This window comes from Bombina bombina, chromosome 1 (genome assembly GCF_027579735.1).
Source record: "Bombina bombina isolate aBomBom1 chromosome 1, aBomBom1.pri, whole genome shotgun sequence".
NCBI lineage: Eukaryota > Metazoa > Chordata > Amphibia > Anura > Bombinatoridae > Bombina > Bombina bombina.
This window is the reverse complement of record NC_069499.1, coordinates 1024921405-1024936358: the sequence shown is the minus strand read 5'-3', so window position 1 is coordinate 1024936358 and position 14954 is coordinate 1024921405. Positions and strand designations below refer to the sequence as shown.

The following is a 14954-nucleotide window of genomic DNA, read 5'->3' as shown; positions in this document are numbered from 1 at the left end:
GTGCATACTCATGTATTCATGCATGTGTGTGTAGATAGGTCTGTGCATGTGTTTGTGTATGTTCATATGTGTGTGTATGCTTGTGTGTGCATATGTGTGCTTGTGTATGTGTTTGTGCACATGTGTGCTTGTGTATGTGTACATGTGCTTAATGTTTGAGTGCATACTCATGTATTCATGCATGTTTGTATGGGCACTAGTCTGTGCATTTGTGTGTGTGTTTGTGCATGTGTTTGTGTGTGCATATGTGTGCTACTGTACATGTACTTATATTTGTGTGCATACTTATGTATTCATGCATGTGTGTGTAGATAGGTTTGTGCATGTGTTTGTGTATGTTCATATGTGTGTGTGCTTGTGTATGTGTTTGTGTGTGCATATGTGTGCTACTGTACATGTACTTATATTTGTGTGCATACTTATGTATTCATGCATGTGTGTGTAGATAGGTCTGTGCATGTGTTTGTGTATTTTCATATGTGTGTGTGCTTGTGTATGTGTTTATGTGTGCATATGTGTGCTTGTGTATGTGTACATGTGCTTAATGTTTGTGTGCATACTCACATGTATTCATGCATGTTTGTGTAGATAGGTCTGTGCACGTGTTTGTGTATGTTCATATGTGTGTGTGCTTGTGTATGTGTTTATGTGTGCATATGTGTGCTTGTGTATGTGTACATGTGCTTAATGTTTGTGTGCATACTCATGTATTCATGCATGTTTGTGCAGACAGGTCTGTGCATGTGTTTGGGTGTGCGCGCATGTTTCTGTGTGCATCTGTGTGTGTATTCTGCTGGCCTCATCCTACATGTTACATTGTCTGGGGTACGTGGGGCTGAGCTCTAACAGCAAGTAAGGGGGCAAAAAAGTCTTAAAACCCCTCAATACTCTTAGGATTCCTCAATACTTTACTGAACTAATACTGCACTGTATATAAACTAAACATAATACTAAGGCCAGTCCCATTGAATATATATGTTATGCAGTTCGCTAGGTAAAGCTAGATAAATAGCTTTTGAGCTCCATTGTGGCCTCTGGACCATAAGCAGGAAACAGGTTTGATTACTTATTTTATTGTTTCATATAACAGTATGCAAACCCATTATATTTAAAGCAAGCGCATCAGAATAGTAAAAGGCCAATTCTTTATTTAGCAACATGGTAAGAACAAAATGAAGGCTGTGGGGTACAACTTACACATTTCATCTCTGCAGATGTACTCCTAGACTGACCTTCTCCCCCCTCCATCTCCTTTTAACACTATCCTCCGAATTAAAAACAACCAATAGCCTTTATTTAACCCTTCATGATCCTATCCTCAACAGACTATGCATCTATATTTATATAAATTCATATATATATATATATATATATATATATTAAACTAACAAATATATATATATATATATATATATATATATATATATATATCATGTAACCTCTCCCTGTAAATCCTCCTACTTCTTTTTATAACCCTAATGCTCCCAGTGCTTCATATAATTTCAAAGTGTATAACTCATTGTAGGCAAATAATTTGCTTCCATGTCCTGGAAAATAAATGACATTTCTGAAACATGAAAGTCAATTTTTATCTTTGTTGCATCTAAAACAAAATGTAAAAAAAAAAACCTATACTATAATTCATAGTTAACCTGTCACCAAAGCAATTTCTTTTTTACTACATTGAAAATAAATTATTTTGAATGGTACTTCATTTTTTTTTATGCCCCTGTACTTAACCAAAGTCGTCCCTCTCTATCATTGATATTTTTGTACATAAAAATGCATTTTATAGCAACTTTAATGTTAAAAATAACGCTTTAAACCCTTTTCATGCCAAAAAAAACATATTTAAAGTGATGGTAAACCTTAAGTATATTTAATCTTTTCCGTTAAAAAAGTATATGTGTACCTTTTCTGTTTTTAATCCATCTGTTAATGGGTTACATTAGTGCATATAGTAATGCTTCTATTTCAATGTTATGCCATCCCACTTGGATGAACTTTTTTTTTTTAATGACAATTTAAGTGAACATCCAATCAGCGTGTGTGTCATTTGACAATCTTGAAGTCCATTATAGCCATTAGAAAGCCTATGTAGAGAGTGGATGTGACTGCTCTATACATCACAACCCAGCCAAAAGAGGAAATTAAGGGGGATGGAGGAACAGACAAACCAATAAGGATTATAAATCTTTTATTATAAAATATATATACACTGTTTAAAAAAAAAATGTGGTTTTACTTGCAACATTCTTATAGTCTGAAATTTACCATCACTTTAATTCCTGATCTTCTATAAGTATTTGTGGTAAATTCCTTGTACAGGAATTTCACAATAAAATACTAATTACATTTATATATTCTCTCTGCCAGAAAGGAGGTTAAAGACCTGGGATTGCTGATTTTAGTGGATGCCAGGAAGCAGGCCCCTTCTCCCTGTCTGTATGCGGCTCTGCAGTCTGTGCAGGTGAGGACGCTACAGGATTTGCATAAGTGAATAACACGGCTCATTTTCAAACCTTGTATTACTATCTGCAGAACTCATTTCAGACATGTTTTCATCTCTCACTCAAGTGCAATCAGAACAAATTATGATTCAGACAGTTAGCACAGAGGTCCCAGCCATGAGCTGCAGGGAGCCACAATTACACAATCATCTCAAACCAACTGGAAACTCCCTGTACTGTTGCAATCCCTCACATTACACATTATGGCTGCGTTGCTCTGGCAGTTCTTAAATCATTAATAAGGAGAAACTGTGATATTTAGTGGCCTTGCCTAAAAATGACATATAAGAAGATTATCTGCTCTTTGGAAGTAAGTCCCTATTAACATTTATTAGGTGCAAGTCGATAAGACTCTATTTTGCAGAGAAAAATAGGATTAAACTGATTTAAAGTGAGTAAGATTGACTTTATGTGGGTGAGATTGCCTGACATGGAATTAGCATTTTTTTTAAATCATATACAGTATGTGTTGTTACAGTGTAAGGTAGACTTTCACTGAGGGACTGACGATCTATAGCTCTCTGCTCAGGTGAGATGATCTAAAGCTCTCTGCTCAGGTGAGATGATCTAATGCTCTCTGCTCAGGTGAGATGATCTAAAGCTCTCTGCTCAGGTGAGATGATTTAATGCTCTGCTCAGGTGAGATGATCTAATGCTCTCTGCTCAGGTGAGAGGATCTAATGCTCTCTGCTCAGGTGAGATGATCTAAAGCTCTCTGTTCAGGTGAGATGATCTAATGCTCTCTGCTGAGGTGAGATGATCTAAAGCTCTCTGCTCAGGTGAGATGATTTAAAGCTCTCTGCTCAGGTGAGAAGATCTAATGCTCTCTGCTCAGGTGAGATGATCTAATGCTCTCTGCTCAGGTGAGATGATCTAATGCTCTCTGCTCAGGTGAGATGATCTATAGCTCTCTGTTCAGGTGAGATGATCTAAAGCTCTCTGCTCAGGTGAGATGATCTAATGCTCTCTGCTTAGGTGAGAATATCTAATGCTCTCTGCCCAGGTGAGATGATCTAATGCTCTCTGCTCAGGTGAGATGATCTATAGCTCTCTGCTCAGGTGAGATGATCTAATGCTCTCTGCCCAGGTGAGATGATCTAATGCTCTCTGCCCAGGTGAGATGATCTAATGCTCTCTGCTCATGTGAGAAGATCTAATGCTCTCTGTTCAGGTGAGATGATCTAATGCTCTCTGCTCAGGTGAGATGATCTAATGCTCTCTGCTCAGTTGAGAATATCTAATGCTCTCTGTTCAGGTGAGATGATCTAATGCTCTCTGCTCAGGTGAGATGATCTAATGCTCTCTGCTCAGGTGAGATGATCTATAGCTCTCTGCTCAGGTGAGATGATCTAATGCTCTCTGCCCAGGTGAGATGATCTAATGCTCTCTGCCCAGGTGAGATGATCTAATGCTCTCTGCTCATGTGAGAAGATCTAATGCTCTCTGTTCAGGTGAGATGATCTAATGCTCTCTGCTCATGTGAGAAGATCTAATGCTCTCTGTTCAGGTGAGATGATCTAATGCTCTCTGCTCAGGTGAGATGATCTAATGCTCTCTGCTCAGTTGAGAATATCTAATGCTCTCTGTTCAGGTGAGATGATCTAATGCTCTCTGCTCAGGTGAGATGATCTAATGCTCTCTGCTCAGGTGAGATGATCTATAGCTCTCTGCTCAGGTGAGATGATCTAATGCTTTCTGCCCAGGTGAGATGATCTAATGCTCTCTGCTCAGATGAGAAGGTCTGAGAAGTCTTGTGAAAATTGTGTTATTATTAGGGTTGCCATTTTCTTCAGGGGGGAAAAAATACCCCAGTTATGAAAATATTTACATAATAAGTTATACAGCATACTTCTAAAATTAAAGATGCTAAATCTGATTTTAAATGGTCATTTTTTTCAAATTATGTTCTGATACATCTGGAAGAAGATTCAGAATATGAGCCTTATATCTGTATTTATTTTATTACTTATTATGTGCATTAAGCTGAATCTTAAAAATAGCAAACATGCCAGTAAAAACATATGGGTCAATCACAAATCTTTAGGAAAACGTATCTGATATTTTATCTACAAAAATCTCCATAGACGTTAATGGTGATTTTCTGTTGAAAGCCATTAGATATGTTTTTCTTATAGTTGGGTGATAACCCTATTTCTGATACTTGAGGCTACATTTAAACATCCAAAAGCTGTTTTCTTGTAAGACAACATACTAATTGAGTATGAGATTGTCTCCCCTGAGTGTGAGCGTGCTTCAATAAAGTATCTTCTGATGTGTGTCCCCATACTCTAATGATTAGTAGAACACTCAGGGAGTTGTTGCTCTCCCATTGGTGGGATATAAAACACCTGGTAATTACAAGACTTTTATCTAGTCTTGCAATAAATGAGCATGTCAATCAAATGTGAACAATTTCTGAATATATAGATACATTGTTTGCTGCAAATGAGAACTGATCCAACCTTGTTACTAGCCTTGGTAGAACATCTTACATTTTTTGCAGTGTTTTATCTTATGACTTATGCTGAGGCCACTTAGGAACAGATATGTAGCAGGGATATCCTTGTTAAGTATGCAGTGTGCACTTTAAATTCTAACAACTGGAAATTATACACTTTTAAATTACAGCAAAGGGGGCAAAATAATTAAGTATATTGCAAAGTTTTTTTATATTACATTCTATTTTACATTCTTGAGAGAGAGAGCGAGAGAGAGAGATTTTTTTGTACAGCAACTCAAAAATACAATTTTTTTTATTGCAACCTAACTATCCTCATGCAGTGGTATGTTTTTTTGAGTCTGTAAAAACTACTTTTATTTTGTGCTCCTAAATACCACCATTTGCAAGGTTCTAGCAAAAGCCTTCAAATATATATATTTTTTGTCTTTATTAAAACATCAGTAAAGTTTGGATAGTTGTTTTCACTGATTCCAGTTTATGAGTTTGTATATTGTCATCTGACATACACAAAAGAAATTAGGCTATAGAACAAGAATTGGCCTTTTAAACATTTCCTATGAGTTTAATACTCTTTTAAGATCTGATAATCAAAAAATTGCTGGCATGGAGAGAAATCTTGCAAAATCATTGGGGGTTTTTTAACATTATTTTGCAATGTAGGTGTCTCCTACATCCAGGACTCTGTTAAAATAATGTGCCTTTCTAAAATTCTTTGACCTCATAGCGCTGATGAGATGTCTTAGATCATCTAGCCAGAGCGGAGAGCTTTAGATCTTCAGGCCCTTAGTAAATGTGTTTCAAGATAATACTAAATGTGCAAATATTCAGGATTTGTTATTAGTTAGGTAAAAAAAAATCTAAAAATGGCAGCTCTCTGCAGCATTTTGCTCTTTACGTTGGCAGATTTATTAAGAAAAGTGGGATCTGCACAGATATTTGTGTGTTGATTTTTTCCCTAATAAATCCAGTGATGGAAAGAGAGGAATTCCACTAAAGGCCATTTTCTAAATGCATTTAGCTAACTAATTATAAATCCTAGATATTTGCACATGTCTAGATGTTACCAAAGACAGTGTATGCTGTCAGCATTTATCAATGTGTCGCGGACATGATACGCTACATCGTATCATGTCCGCTCGCACTTTGGTAAATTTGCCCCATAGACTTTAATTAGAGATAAATGTTTTTACCACCAGTTTCCAAACTTTATCACCTTAAAGGAAACTAGCCCATTGTCAACAGGTAAAAGTAGTTTACAGCTCCATTCTAGTACCAGGTTTCCAATTAAATATTTTGTGCAATGCGTGCAGTCAGTCGTTTTGTGTTAGTTAACGTTGTGTTAATGCTTTCATCCGACTTTGTTTTTCTCTAAAATCTTGTCGTAAAAAGTTTATTGGCAATACAAAATATCACAATAATGTGGTTAAACCCAAAAGAATAATAGAATAAACAATAAAATAACATGTGCACAAAACCACCACACAGAATATACAAACCAATACGTCAAAGAATTTTCCATGTGCATGTGTCCTGTTAATGAAGATTGCAACAGTCTCAATTATAGAAATAGTTCATTTGATGTTTCCTCAAAAGCAAGAAGAGGATCTCATCATATCGTGATATTGTTACAACATTCAGATCCCAGATGAATAAAAATAGAGCAAGGGTACTCTCAATTATTAGAGCTTCAACAGCTCTAGAATATAAGCTTTATCATATAGACCCAAGGCAAACCGGATACAAAAAGCTCATGGATGCTGGATGCAGATTCCTAATTTATTAAAAGCACATGTAACTGCTCACATAAATCGCTAAGGGTTTCAGGTACAAGCATACAGTGTTACTAGGCGTGTGATAGTCCATAATTACAGACTGAACAATGCTCCACACTGTATCCTGTGTTCCTGCTGTGCCAAACAAACACCCCTCCTCATGACTAACCGAACAGTACTTGATAACTCATGAGGGGGGGTGTTTGTTTGGCTTTTGCCTCCCCAGCACTCAGGCTCTTGAGCTGTTGCACCAGCTGTAGTTCCAGCCTTGGTTTAAATATGCCCCTTGGTCCTTTGTGTTTCAGGCACAGGGTGTATAAGATAAACTGAGGGGGAAAAAAGGGTTATGAGGTGGGAAACTAGGGAAATAGGTAAGTCTAACTTGTAAGCATTTTGCAGCTTTGTAACCTTCATCGAGTCTTGTGGAGTGCATCATAAAATTCTACAAAAGAGGCAAAGTTCTAGAAAAGTCCTCTTGGTAGGAAAGTAAGAAGGTAACAAGAGAGGATTATATATATATATATATATATATATATATATGTATATACATAGTACATCATAATGTGGACGATTTACTATGCCCCGAATAGGGGCAAACTCGCCCTGTTTCCGCTTGAGCCTTCTTAAGACCGCTGCTCCCTAACTGGATTCGCCGCCTCTGGGCGGCGTACAGCAATCAACCCGATTGGCCGTGAATCTGCAGAGGGCGACATTGCACAAGCAATTCACTAGAACTGCTTGTGCAATGCAGAATGCTGACAGCGTAAGCTGTCCGCATTCAGTGATTCTGACAGACATGATAAGCTGCAGCGTATCATGTCCACCAGACATTGTTAAATTGGCCCCATAGACTGCACTCACTGGACTTGTGAAAAAAAATAGATTTATTGGGGTATATGTATCAAGGTCTGGCGGACCTGACAGTGACGTTTTGGGATCCACAGACCCCTTCCTCAGACAAGGTCTGAGGAAGGGGTCTGTGGATCCCGAAACATCACTATGATATAAAAACATAAATCTATTTTATTTCTTCACAAATCCAGTGAGTGCAGTCTATATGTTTTACTATTGAAATTTAATCCTGACTAAGCACCCTGGTCGTTGACTACCTGGTAGTGAGAGTGCAGATACTTGTGGGATTTATCTATATACATTTATACTGTATATTTATATGTGTGTGAGTGTGAGTGTCTTCACTTTTTACTTGTAAATTAAAATTTTAGACAGACATTTGATGCATATTTTAAAATTCCTATTGTTCTCCTTTTGATTCTTTCCAGGTCTCGTGAAGTGGCTCTAGACAGACATTACTGTGAATGATGATGTGTATTTTTAAATTCCCTTTTGTTCTCCTTTTGATTCTTTACAGGCCTCCTGTACTGGCTCTATTCAGAGCATTTTGATACTGGTAGAAAAAGAGGCAGCAGCCCAGCTGGATAGGATGCCGGGACTGCAGGTGACTACTTTACATATGTTTTTAAAATGTATTCTAAATTAAAAGCTGTATTTCATTAGCATTTTAAAACAAATTCCCTTCTCACAGTATGTGAGTAACCCCTCAAAATTGTGCACTTCATGCAGTCCTATGTCCCAAAGCTGTCTTTTGATTAGAGAATATATTTGTATGCTGATCCTGATTGGCTTATCAATTGTATTATTGCCTGTGTCAGATAGAGCACCTGCTCTATCGCATGCGCTACACTTGTAATCTAGCCCGATAGAGGTATGTGATAAGCCTCTTGAATGGTAGTAATTATGTTGTCCTGTTTTAGACATGAACAAATCACAAGATTTTAATGTCTCTAGTCTCTAGGCTCAGGTTCTTCAAGAACCACTCCAACCCTTTTTAGCCCCTTTTCTACAGTGAGGTAAAGAAGGATTGGAAAGTTGTCTCAGACACCACTTGCCTTTGCATATGAACAGAATCTCCCATTTAACCACTTGCATAATTCTCAACTCCCCTTATGATTGGCTGAGTCAGACAGCTGGAACTGACTGCACAGCCTCTCCCTGCACTGCAGACTTACCCTTAGAAAAATACAGGTTTGTGAGAAAACAAAACAGTTTAACGAATGTCACTTCCTTCTCTCTATCCTATAGGTGGAAATTCTGACTTCATTGAAGTCTTTAAGCCGGTACGTGGAAATTGGGCAGCTGACCTGGGACCTTGGGGGCACCTTCCCTTACTGTCACAGCGAATGGGTCCAGTTCTACCAGGTGCCCATTAGCACAAGCTTTGGATTGTCTCTATGATTGAATAAGGCAGAACTTATTGTGGAGTCACAGCATCCCTCTCCAGCTGCATGTTTTGCCATGCATGTTCTAAACACACGCATGTTGTGTGCTTCTTAATGTGCATCATTGGTGTATATTTCAATAACTGTAATTCTGCAAAAGGATCATTTACTTGACTGTATCTTGTAAAGCTTATGTAGGTAAGAAGAGTAGATTATTTATTTGATCCAAAAACCTCTGCAACCTTAGAATGACAAGAAACCTCCTCTGTAGTTCCAAATGCATTTGCCATATTATTGCAATGAAACCAGACTGCATGAAATAATAACAGTCATATACTGTGTTTCCATGTGGGATTAAAGTTACAGTTTAAGCAAATTTGACTGAAACAAATTTGAAAAATCCATATGGCCTCAATAATCTATGTTTTTCCATTTTCTCAACCCTTGCTCTTCTAGTGTAAAGTAGTTTTTCATTACTCCAGTCCTCAAGTTCCCCTAACAGGCCAGATTTTAATGATATCGTCATTAGAACACAAGTGAAATAATCAGTAGATCAGTAACCATATTTATTAACCTGTTGATTATTTCACCTGTGCTCTAGTTAAAGGGATAGAAAAGTCAAATTTGAAATTTGCATGGGTGTATTTCAGTTTTAAATAGAAGCATTTCTGCAATACACTTCCATTAGCAAAAATGCTTCTAGTAAAAGTTATTACTGTTTTTCAGCTGCATATGCACATATTCTTTGACCAGAAATCAAACCCTCACCTTCTCAGAGAGTCAGCACTTGTATGACAGAAATTAAGTCTTCAAAGACACAATACACACCATTACCAGCCCTCTGGGCTTAAATACTGCTGCACAGGTCCTCACAGCATATGTACATATGCCACAAAACCCCAATAACTTTTACTAGAAGCATTTTTGATAATGGACGTATATTGCAAAAATGGTTCTGCTTAAAATTGAAATGCACCAATGCACATTCCAATTTGGACTTTTATATCCCTTTAAGATATCATGAAAATCTGGCATGTTAGGGGATATGACTGATTCTCCTGTTTTAATTATGAGATTATAAATAAAAAAGATATTGCAAGGTTGCACTCTAGTTTGTTAGAAACTTTCTTTTAAATGCAGATGTCGCACATGCATGAACATTACGACTTGAACTGTAAAACTTCATTATTCCCATGTGTGCATTTCACTTATTTTTTATGATTCAGAAGTTGGATGCATTTCTAGCAGACCTGAGGAAGGCCTCTGAGTTACTGCAGAACTCCATTCAGGAGCTGGGAGATGGCAGCATACCACAGGACTCTCAGGTAGGTGTCTTGTTAAGGTGGTTGACTAGAGAACTATAGAATATGGAGTATAAAGACGGCAATGCATGTGTCTCAGTCATGACTAAGCTTGTACTGTCTGGCATAGGAAGCAGAAGAGAAAATGAGACAATACCGGGAGCTCATGAAGATGGTGCTAAGTGACTCACGTCTAGTATCTCTCCAGAGGGAGGGAGGGACTACACTTGCCCGACTCCGCAAGGAAGTCACTCGTTTCTACTGCTCACAAGATGTCAGGTTTGTGCACCCCATCCTCACCACCAGCTTAACACTCATTTCTCACAAATGTTGCTGCTTGTTATTATACAGTTTTCATCCAGTAATACACATTGAAATGCAATACACCTATTAATGGCAATGCATTAAATCACTTTAAGAACACAGTTGTCACCGCCAAAGTATATGACAGGATATCATTCTAGAGATATTTTATTAATCTATGTCAATGTCTTGATTTTTGAGCAAAGAATATAATAAATATCCTGAACATAATTACAGTTGACAAACTTGCATGGAAAAAAATTCTACTTTGTTTCAAAACTGGAGCTAATTGAGCTGTATCAGTTGTATACTTCCTTTTAATCCTCATTGGTTGATAGGCATTTCCTACTAATGCTCATTGGCTGATATGTACTTCCTGTTAATGTTAATTGGTTGATAGTAGTTCCTGTTAACGTTCACAGAACATTAGTAGAAAGTACCTATCAGCAGTGAGCTTTTCGCAGGCAAGTACACAACTGATACTGTTATATAAGTTACAATTTAAATTTAAAGGGATATTAAACCCAAATATTTTTCTTTCATGATTCAAATAGAGCATGCAATTTTAAGCAACTTTCTAATTTACTCCTGTTATCAATTTTCTTCATTCTCTTAGTATCTTTATTTGAAAAATCAGGAATGTAAGCTTAGGAGCCAGACAATTTTTGGTTCAGTACCCTGGGTAGCACTTGCTGATTGGTGAAATGGCCTAGATTGCAAGTGGAGCATAAAAATTGTAGCGCTAACATAGCTAGAACGCAATCTATAATGGTTCCATTTTTACTTCCGTGCTAAATCCCTCACATAATAGACTTCTATGGGTAATTCTAAAAAAACTCAAGTATGGCTTTGTTTGAGTTCTAAGCAGAAGGTGTGTTAAATATATATCTAGCTATAGCCTATTTAATACATAACTCACCAATTGTAATTTGAGAGATGTTCTAGTATTCTCTGGTAAATATTTTCTACGGTTGGTTTGTAATAAAAGATTGTGCATTATTCTTAGCACAGGATTGTGATATGAATAGCGGACCCTGCACCATCAATAGCCCACCACTTGTAATCTGGGACCGGATAGGAAATGATAGTATGTAGTCCGATTCTCCATAAAGTTAGAGGAGTGTAATATCATCGTCATCGGTTATTTGTAGAGCGCCAACAGATTCTGTAGCACTTTAAATATAGGTTAATATGCAAGGTAACAATTATGGGAGACAAATGGATAGAGGGCTCTCCCAAGGGTTCCACTGTTGTAAATCAGCTCTTGTGAAGGTGATCTACAAAATAGCTGGGCTCATAGGCTTACGTGTTAGGGGGGTTCAAAGGGATGATAAAAGGAGGAGAGGAACTAAGATAAGAAAATATTAGTGTACATTATATGCAACCCTGAAAAGTAGTCTTTAAGGAACTTTTGAAAGTTTCAAAACTAGGGGAGAGTCTTGTGGAACGAGGCAGAATTCTACAAGATAGGGGCCAATATGGAGAAGTCTTGTAAATGGAAAAGTGAAGAGGTAACAAGAGAGGAGCAAAGAAGGAGGTTGTGAGCAGAGTGAAGGGGATGGAATGGAGAGTATCTAGAGACAATGTCAGAGATATAGGGGGGAGCAGTGTAAAATTCTAATTAAAGATTATATTGTAAGGAAACAATTAAGTTTAGGCAGTAAGTGCACTCAGTATAACATGCATGTTGCTTGCTTCATCAGTAGTGATCTTTTCAGTCCATCAGATTACCAGAGTAATGTTTCTGGTATCACACAAACTTGTGATAACCTATTTATCAGAAGCAAAGGGGCTAACATATGTTTGCACACTGCCAAAAATGTAGGAAAATGGCTGGTTATTGGTAAGTACGTATGTATGCCACTCCTAATTGACTTATTGGCTATGTCTTCCCTGAGAGGTACAGTAATATATTGCATTTCCTGAGCAAGATTTTAACTGTGAGTTTAACCCATTTTGCAGATGTTTAAAACATAGTTACCAAGGGACATTTGGGCAATAATAAAAATGATAGCAGGTTTTATCATTTGGCCATGAGGCCTTTAAAGGGACATTCCAGACAAAATTGGAATCAACATGGATACATTTCAGTTTTGAATAGAAGCATTTTTGTAATATACATGTACAGTATTATCAAAAAATGCTTCTAATAAAAACTATAGCTGTTTCAAATGTGTATTTAAGTTAGCACCGTGCACCAGCATTTTAAACACAGCATTTGCTCAGAGAGCCTAAGGTGCTACCATCTGGTAATGACTAAATTTGTTACTCGCTGACATGATACAATTCCCACTGGAGCTTTGAGAAGCTGCAGCATTTAAAATGGTGGTGCACTGAGAATATCTAGTTATGCTTCACATGCACGTGCAGAGAAAAATGTTAACAATAAAACAGTTATAATTTCAATAGAAGCATTTTTGCCAATACATGTATATTGAAAGTTTCTATTCAAAGATGTAATTCATCTATGTGCAATAAAATTTTAACCGGAATGTCCCTTTAATCTTCTATAGAATTAAGTGTTTCTAATTTTTGCCACTAGATGGCACTGCAGCACAGTTGTGTTCAGGTCAGCAATGTGCTATTAAATGACAAGCAGAGCTGGCTCGCTGTGGGAAGTGATGGGTGTTAAATGCTGCTCATTACATGTTCCTGAAACACATTGCTCTTGTCAACAAGCAACCTTCAGCACACAGGCCTGCAGGAACAGACACAGATGCCTCCTCCTGCTTCTGACTCCCACAGCAGAGGGTCAAGCTGGCTGCAGGACTAAGATGTGAATGCTGGGAACTCACAAATTGTGCTGTGATGGTGCTGATGCATAACGGTTTATTAAATCAGCGGTGCTGACTATCTTTTTAGATCAACAATACATTTGACAGAGTACAATGTTCTGCTTTTGTTTTTATTATTTCGTAAATCTGTAAATACTAAGTGTTGGCTGATGTGTTTTCTAAACTGATTATCATTAGCTTTAAATCGTTAATTACATTTTCTGTCACAATTTTGTTTATACAACTGGTGGACAGCTTAGTTTTAATAGTTTTCCTCAAGCTGTTATGCTATTTGAAGCAGTTTTAGCTATACATGTAACAATATAAATATAAACATTGGTTTATAAACATTCAGAAAAAAACCTTAGACAGTTTTGGTGTGTGAGACATTAAGGCCTAGATTTGGAGTTTGGCGTTAGCCGTGAAAACCAGCGTTAGAGGCTCCTAACGCTGGTTTTAGGCTAACTCTGGTATTTGGAGTCAGTCAAAAAAGGGTCTAACGCTCACTTTTCAGCCGCGACTTTTCCATACCGCAGATCCCCTTACGTAAATTGCGTATCCTATCTTTTCAATGGGATTTTTCTAACTCCGGTATTTAGAGTCGTGGCTGAAGTGAGAGTTAGAACTCTAACGACAAAACTCCAGCCGCAGGAAAAAAGTCAGTAGTTAAGAGCTTTCTGGGCTAACGCCGGTTCATAAAGCTCTTAACTACTGTACTCTAAAATACACTAATCTGCCGACCGCCAACTACGTTATCCTTATGTACCCCTAATCTGCTGCCCCTAACACCGCCGACCCCTATATTATATTTAGTAACCCCTAACCTGCCCCCCACAACATCGCCGCCAGCTACCTACACTTATTAACCCCTAATCTGCCGACCACAATGCACCGCCACCTACGTTATCCTTCTGTACCCCTAATCTGCTGCCCCTAACACCGCCGACCCCTATATTATATTTATTAACCCCTAATCTGCCCCCCACAACGTCGCCTCCACCTGCCTACACTTATTAAGCCCTAATCTGCCGAGCGGACCTGAGCGCTACTATAATAAAGTTATTAACCCCTAATCCGCCTCACTAACCCTATAATAAATAGTATTAACCCCTAATCTGCCCTCTCTAACATCGCCGACACCTAACTTCAATTATTAACCCCTAATCTGCCGACCGGAGCTCACCGCTATTCTAATAAATGTATTAACCCCTAAAGCTAAGTCTAACCCTAACACTAACACCCCCCTAAATTAAATATAATTTACATCTAACGAAATTAATTAACTCTTATTAAATAAATTATTCCTATTTAAAGCTAAATACTTACCTGTAAAATAAATCCTAATATAGCTACAATATAAATTATAATTACATTGTAGCTATTTTAGGATTAATATTTATTTTACAGGCAACTTTGTAATTATTTTAACCAGGTACAATAGCTATTAAATAGTTAAGAACTATTTAATAGTTACCTAGTTAAAATAATTACAAAATTACCTGTCAAATAAATCCTAACCTAAGTTACAATTAAACCTAACACTATACTATCATTAAATTAATTAAATAAAATACCTACAATTACCTACAATTAAAC

The 14954-nt window shown here is 37.4% G+C and overlaps 2 protein-coding genes across 2 annotated transcripts in view; one reads left to right on the top strand and one right to left on the bottom strand.

The window, feature by feature from the left end:
* Nucleotides 1-14954, top strand: part of KIAA1755 (KIAA1755 ortholog) — a 243446-nt gene that overhangs the window by 57471 nt on the left and 171021 nt on the right. Inside the window, exons 5-9 of the mRNA XM_053718698.1 lie at nucleotides 2377-2470; nucleotides 8113-8199; nucleotides 8844-8960; nucleotides 10207-10305; nucleotides 10412-10560. Coding sequence (XP_053574673.1) covers nucleotides 2377-2470; nucleotides 8113-8199; nucleotides 8844-8960; nucleotides 10207-10305; nucleotides 10412-10560 — 546 coding nt within the window. The remainder of the gene's footprint in view (nucleotides 1-2376; nucleotides 2471-8112; nucleotides 8200-8843; nucleotides 8961-10206; nucleotides 10306-10411; nucleotides 10561-14954) is intronic.
* BPI (bactericidal permeability increasing protein) overlaps nucleotides 1-14954 on the bottom strand; it is a 404793-nt gene that overhangs the window by 328285 nt on the left and 61554 nt on the right. The window lies entirely within an intron of this gene.